Raw genomic sequence first — 7,397 nt, 5'->3', positions numbered from 1 at the left:
GGGAGAAAATACAAACAACTCTACTGCCATACATTCCAATTAGACTGAAGGCATACAGTTGTGTCCAAATATATTGGCACCCTTGGGCTTTTCTTAAATAATTCCCTATTTCTTCTAAAATCAGTTGAAATTTGAGAGGAAAAAATGGGTCTCCCACACCTTTACATTATATTTCTGTAAACTTGGTTTACAATGTAATTTAGAAAATATAGACAAATGTGTCAGTGGACTAAATTATTGGCACCCTGGAGCTAGTACCTTGGTTGCACAGCTTTTGGCCAAGATAGCTGCCAACATATGCTTTGTACAGACATCAATGAGCTTGCTGCACCTTTTCTGCTGGCAATTTGGCCCATTCTTCAGCAGCAAACTGCTGTAATGTCTTCAATGTTTGAGGGTTGCACTCCACCAACTTCTTTTTCAGATCTTGCCAAAACTAATGTGGTCCCGTGTAGCTCAGTTGGTAGAGCATGGCGACTTGCAACCCAGGTGTGGGTTCGTTTCCCACGGGGGCCAGTAAGAAAAAAATTTATGCACTCTTAACTGTAAGTGCTCTGGATAAGAGCGTCTGCTAAATGACTAAAATGTAATGTAAATGTCTTCTCTTTCCTTTTAAAATACTAAAACAAATATAATTATGACGGCTCCTGATAATCACTCACTTTGATGACCAGACACATTTAGGCTTTTAAACTGTTGTAAGTGAACTATTCATCTTTCTAACAGCATCTTTATCAGCCAATAGTAAATATAGTTATTTACCTGATTGTTAGCATGCTTTCTGTGAACCTCTGGACAAGTGCTTTATGAAGACAGGCTCGATGTTCCTCTTCTGCAGACTGGCTGAAAGGCATGTCCACATTTGGCATGATCTTGTGGAACAGTGCCAGGAAAAAACAGAAAGCCTCGTCTTCGAGCATCCTCACAAAGCCCCCGCCTCTCTGACAGTCGGGGGCATCAAAGTTCCCGGAGTCTCTGATGGTCTGGAAACACGTTAGGAGGTCATCCCTGTACTCGTACACAGTGTTTGTGGCCGACTGTGGAAGTTCCACCGTGTTGTAGAGGCTCTGGGGAGTCTATGCAACCACTTCGTCAAGCACGGTGGTTCGCTTGGGAGACCTGGAGAAGAAAGCAGAAAATCCTGCAAGGTCGGAAAGAAAGTGCCGATCCTGGGGATGCGTGAAGTAGCCTGCTGCATGATGAGGTTCAGCTGATGTGCATAGCAGTGGACGTGAGCGCATTTTCGTACACATCCACTATTTTACGCTGCACTCCGCCGGTGGCTCCCCCTCACTCACCTTTTGCTCCGTCGTAAGCCTGGGCAATAAGTTTGGCCTTTGTCCATGTGGAGAGAGTATGGTGCTGAGCCTCTCCAGCAGCGCTGTAGCGATGGTGTCGGCGGTTGCGTTCTCGATCAAAATGAACTCGAAAAAACGGGTCTTGGACGTTACTTTCTAGCATCGATGTAGGTATCACAAGCACCAACTGGCAGTGGGTGGAAACGTCAGTCGTCTCGTCAGCGAATGGCGATAAAATCAGCACTCTTTACTTCCTCCAGGATGTAATCCTTAAGCACTGACAACATACTTTCTTGCAGTCCAACAGCTCGTTCTGTATCAGTCTTTGACGTGCCCTTAAAAACGGTAGCTGTCTTCAGGTGCTCCTCCAGCACACTGTCGAGGAGGCAACAAAATCCACTAAGCCCCGGAAAATGCCGGGGGTTGTCCGAGGAGTCAGTCTCCTCGTGCCACGTAAGGCCAACTCAAAAGCCCCACAGAACTTCCACACAATCGATAATTTTGGATAGAATGTGCCTGTTTTTATCCACCTCCTCATTGTGTTTCCCTCTCACCGCAATCCTGTGGCCGTCATCCAGCTGCGTAGCAATGTTCACCCCTTCCTAATACAGCTAGCTTTTACAGAGTTGTCCATGTGTGCCCTGGTGTTCTCATGTTTCTTTACCTTCTCCGACAGGTGCTTCATATCCCTCACCCGGTACCTGTCCATGCTGAATCTGACCCCGTCGTTTTAAAAAGCAAGCACGGAAAGCAAAATAAAGCATTAGCATCAGTGCACCCAGCTAGCCAAGCCTTCCTGGTGTACCAGCTACGGGAAAGCCACGCATATACTGCTTCCCTTTCTGCTAGCCTGCTGTCTGATTGAGAGGTCAGGTTGATCTGGGCCCAGCTCTTTCACCCGAACTTTCTCTGACAAAGTTCTCCTCTCAAACGGATCTTGGAGGAGAGATTTCACCGGAAGTTAGGGTTGGGTCTTGGAGGAGTAACGTTTGCGTTCACGGCCATGTCGTCCTAGTAAAAATGGCGCCACTGGAGCCCGGTCCTTATTTTATCAGGGCGAGCTTGGGGGCGATAAAATAATCGCCTCCTTGGATTCGATCTAAAATCGCTGATTAGCTACATTTTATGTCATACATTCATATCTTAAATTAGCAATTGGCTTAACTGCTCACGTAGACCCGCCTCCTTCGGGGCACTTTCTTCGCCCAGAGCTGACGAGGAGCGTTTGACAGGCAGAGGAAAGGTTGCGAATATGATTTTCTATCATATCTTACACATATTACTGTGTGCATTCCATATTTCAAACACACAAATATTGACATACTGATGTTTTTATTATTATTATTATTATTATTATTATTTTTTTTATAATTTTATTTAAGGCGGCGGCCCTAGCGCCCTCTATCGGCCAGCCGCCACTGGTCTGCCGGCGTCTTGGGCGTTTGTTTAACAGGAGATATTTGTGCTGCTGCGAAAGTTGGGCATCACCACACACACTATTGTGAGGTTTTATCGCTTGGATGTCACTGCTCCCAGTGTTGCCCACAGTGTGCTTGGTTGGGACCGGGGGGAGAGTCACTAGGCAGCACGCTGTGCAATACCCAGACGGCTTGCATCTGGCGGGGTCAGGTCTGGGTGGTCTGCCACGCCGTTTCATTTGGTATCCGTTGGGTCGCTGAGGGCGTGATTATATTTCCCATAGCATGTTGACTGACTGAAAGGGGAACGGAACATTATGACTAATATAACTTCTGTTCCCTGAATGAGGGAAACTAGGTACAACACCTGTTGGTCCGCGCCGCCCGTTCCTGGGCTCGGTGAAGAGCGGGATTAACTTGAAGGAATTAATCCGAGCCTCACGCTTTTCACCTGTGGAAGGCGGGGCTTCTAGACGGCGCTGATTTCATTGGCCTTGTCAGGCGTGTAGATCCTTCAACCGGCGTCGCGAGTGCGAACTCCCCATAGTATGTTGCACCTGGTTTCCCTCTGAGGGAACAGTAGTTAGTCATAACATTATCGATATTGCCAATACTGCCTAAAGAATATCGATGCATTGGCAATAATGGTCCAAAAATATCGATATAGGCAATACTAGCCAAAAAATATTGATTACGTATATTGGCAATACTAGTCTAAAAAATATTGTTATCCATATCGGCAATATTAGCCTGAGAAATAAGTTGGTATAAATCCATCCCTACCTACAGGACATTGTGCCCCAGAACTACACCAGAGACCACAGAGACACCAAGGCTAACAACACTAAAGCTACTGCTAGCAGCTCTTCCTCCAATAAGCAGAAGGGCCAGGCTGGGAGCAAAGTGGAGCCAGGACACAAGAGGACCTCTGGGGGGAACAAGTCCCAGGGAGGAGACCCCCAGCCCCAGACCCAGCCCCAGACCCGGACCCAGACCCAGACCCGGACAGGTTCAGGTGTGGCGTCACTCGTGACACTGTAATAATATGGACATCAAGGTTAACTGGTTTGGGAGGCTGGTTTTCCAGACACAGATTAAGCCTAGTCCTAGACTACAAAATCAAGCTCATGCAGAATCTCAATTGAAAAATACTTTTTTTATTCCAGGTTTAATCTAACCCCTTGCTGTGGTAGTGATACAGAAATATGCACGCAACTCAAAAATGAATCAAAACTTTTAACATGTTCACGTTGATTCGCATGACACAGGTCCCAGCGCACAGAGCGGAGCCAGACGTTCCACCCCCACAGAGGAGGAGCAGAGACAGACCCAGATGAAGTACCTGGAGATCAAGGACCAGGTGGAGTGGTTCCTCCGGGACCCAGACCAGACTGAGCTACTGGTTTCCTCGACCCTCAACTCCCACGACCGCCTGCTGGTTCACAGGTATATAATGCTTTGTTGACTGACAGTTTTTATTAGTGTGCTTGCATCTGCAACTTAACTTCTACCGCTACCATTAAAATACTTCTGGACAGCTGAAACAAGCACCGTTTTTTCTTCAGGAAAATTACCTTTTTGTAGTTGTACATTTATCAATGTACAAATTGTGGTGAGGCTTTTCATTTTATGTTTCTCTTCGACACCGCAGAGGAGCTGGGCCTGTGTTGTACTTTCATGTTGTACTTTGTTTGTTACTGTGCAAATAAATACAACTAAAATCTAAAACAGGTTGCAGAGGAGCTGGGCCTGGAACCATGAGACCAGGGAGAGGGAAAAGGACAGATGCATCACCGTCTCCAGACTCCCAGCAGGGCCTAACCAGGCTGGGGAAGGAGAGGGGCAACAATCCCTACAACCAGCAGCCGTCCTGGAGGGGAGAAGAGCGTCACAGAGCCTCCTGCAGGACCTTCATGTCAACCAGCAGCACCTGTAGATCTGAAGACTTTACATCTGGAACGAATGAGACGGGAGCAGGAGAAGAGGGAGGAGAAGCATCTAGAAGCATCAGCCGTCCGTACAGCAGGACAGACTCCGTCTGCTAAGAAGACCAAGGCCAAAGGTTAGTGTAAAAAATGTTTGATCAACATTTGTCAAGGCTCACTCTAATTGCCTGCTTCATGTTTGATCCGATATTTATATTGATGATTTCTCTCCCCTTAGGAAAGACCAAGAAGACCAAAGCGGGTGCCTGTGAGATCGCTGCGGCTGCCACAGCGGACGATGACTTCGACACCCTAATAGATGCTGTGTTGAAGGCAGAACGCGTCTGTAGTTTTGTCAAGTGTAAAACGTCAGTAGTTCATCTGGGACAACTCTGTCTGTTCTGCAACAGACAGTACTGCCTCGGGTCACCACATCCCTGAGGTAAGACTCAGTACTGCCTCGGTCACCACATCCCTGAGGTAAGACTCAGTACTGCCTCGGTCACCACATCCCTGAGGTAAGACTCCAGATTGTTTCTAGATGTAGGAAAATCATTTTCTGACTATTGCTCTCACTGTATTGTGTTCCACTGTATAGTGTTCCACTGTATAGTATACATTGGCGTTTTTAGCTGTCAGAGTTCATCCGTTAACTCGAGTTCATTTAATCAAGATGTCTATATTCTTGTAATGTTTTTAGTCCAATGCAGCCGTTTTGATCTCTATCAAATCATTTCTGGTTAACAAATAAGTACCTTACTATGATTGATTGTTTTTAATTAAAATGGCCAAGGACACAAAAAATAGCTTCTTAGCAAAATGCAATTTCTCAAGCAAGAAGTATAACTAGGGCAGTCTGTAAGTGGTCTGAGGGGAGGGGCCTAATGGGAGAAAACCAGCTCTTATTGGCAGAGAAGAGGGCAAACTCTCTTTGTTATTGGTCTACATTTACATTTACATTTTAGTCATTTAGCAGACGCTCTTATCCAGAGCCCTAATTTTTTTGTAACTCTTATCTACCAATGGTCACGTTCAGGAATATTTTGTATTTGGTAGACTGAATTAATTTAGTTTCACATTTTTTGAAAACGGTCTTCTCTGATGTAACTGTGTTGTAACTCCTCTATGTACTGTGTTGTAACTCCCTCTATGTACTGTGTTGTAACTCCTCTATGTACTGTGTTGTAACTCCTCTATGTACTGTGGTGTAACTCCTCTATGTACTGTGGTGTAACTCCTCTATGTACTGTGTTGTAACTCCTCTGTGTTGTAACTCCTCTGTGTTGTAACTCCTCTGTGTTGTAACTCCTCTATGTACTGTGTTGTAACTCCTCTATGTACTGTGTTGTAACTCTATGTACTGTGTTGTAACTCCTCTATGTACTGTGTTGTAACTCCTCTATGTACTGTGTTGTAACTCCTCTATGTACTGTGTTGTAACTCCTATGTACTGTGTTGTAACTCCTATGTACTGTGTTGTAACTCCTCTATGTACTGTGTTGTAACTCCTCTATGTACTGTGGTGTAACTCCTCTATGTACTGTGTTGTAACTCCTCTATGTACTGTGTTGTAACTCCTCTGTGTTGTAACTCCTCTGTGTTGTAACTCCTCTGTGTTGTAACTCCTCTATGTACTGTGTTGTAACTCCTCTATGTACTGTGTTGTAACTCCCTCTATGTACTGTGTTGTAACTCCCTCTATGTACTGTGTTGTAACTCCTCTATGTACTGTGTTGTAACTCCTCTATGTACTGTGGTGTAACTCCTCTATGTACTGTGGTGTAACTCCTCTGTGTTGTAACTCCTCTATGTACTGTGTTGTAACTCCTCTATGTACTGTGTTGTAACTCCTATGTACTGTGTTGTAACTCCTCTATGTACTGTGTTGTAACTCCTCTATGTACTGTGTTGTAACTCCTCTATGTACTGTGTTGTAACTCCTCTGTGTTGTAACTCCTCTATGTACTGTGTTGTAACTCCTCTATGTACTGTGTTGTAACTCCTCTGTGTTGTAACTCCTCTATGTACTGTGTTGTAACTCCTCTGTGTTGTAACTCCTCTATGTACTGTGTTGTAACTCCTCTATGTACTGTGTTGTAACTCCTCCAGGTCCATGGGTGTGGGAGACCAAGCCAAGGCCAATGCCAGGATGAGGATTAGTAAAGAAGGTGTGCTGTATGCTGGTAGTGGACACAAGGACAAGTCTGTAGATCCTAACAAGAAGGCCTATCTACACAGGAAGCTGGACTCCAAACTCAAAGGCATGGAAAAGCAGCGGAAGACCAAACCCAAGGAGAAGGAGAATAATTGACCTTTTTAAATCCAGTTTGTCAATGACTGTAAGCTCTGAGGATGACCATATGTGGGCTAAATAGATATAATTATTTAAACAGATTACTGCTAGATCATTTCAACCTGTCTGTCAATATCTTGTGTTAATATGGTATATAACTCAATGTGTCTCATACTCACACATACAGGACATCCAGTAAAGGGTGTTGTCCATTAACTTAGAGAATAGAAATGTGTCTTTTATGCTCACAACCCAGTCCCCCCGAGACACACACCCCCTGCTGGACTGGAGGCAATGGGTCATCTGCAGTGCCGCGCCTCTGAAACAATTTGTAGGGGGTTAGTGCCTTGGTCATTGGCACAACGGCAAGGGACGGTATCTAGGATGATTTCAGCAACCCTCCGGTTGCCGGCTCACTATGCACCAGATTTTCCCATCTGAGCTGGGATTCGTACTGGCAACC

General features: G+C 45.3%; 1 protein-coding gene across 1 annotated transcript; it reads left to right on the top strand.

Annotated features, from left to right (window-relative positions):
• The first annotated feature begins 4,594 nt into the window (after window positions 1-4,594).
• Window positions 4,595-6,952, top strand: LOC123490876 (DNA-binding protein SMUBP-2-like). Its single transcript, XM_045220723.1, has 3 exons — window positions 4,595-4,778; window positions 4,880-5,066; window positions 6,751-6,952. Exons 1-3 carry the CDS (start codon window positions 4,679-4,681, stop codon window positions 6,950-6,952), a joined length of 489 nt encoding a protein of 162 aa, XP_045076658.1. The 5' UTR covers window positions 4,595-4,678.
• The last annotated feature ends 445 nt before the right edge of the window (window positions 6,953-7,397 follow it).

This window comes from Coregonus clupeaformis, unplaced genomic scaffold (assembly GCF_020615455.1).
Source record: "Coregonus clupeaformis isolate EN_2021a unplaced genomic scaffold, ASM2061545v1 scaf5260, whole genome shotgun sequence".
NCBI classification, from domain to species: Eukaryota; Metazoa; Chordata; class Actinopteri; order Salmoniformes; family Salmonidae; genus Coregonus; species Coregonus clupeaformis.
This window is presented reverse-complemented; position numbering and strand designations above follow the sequence as displayed.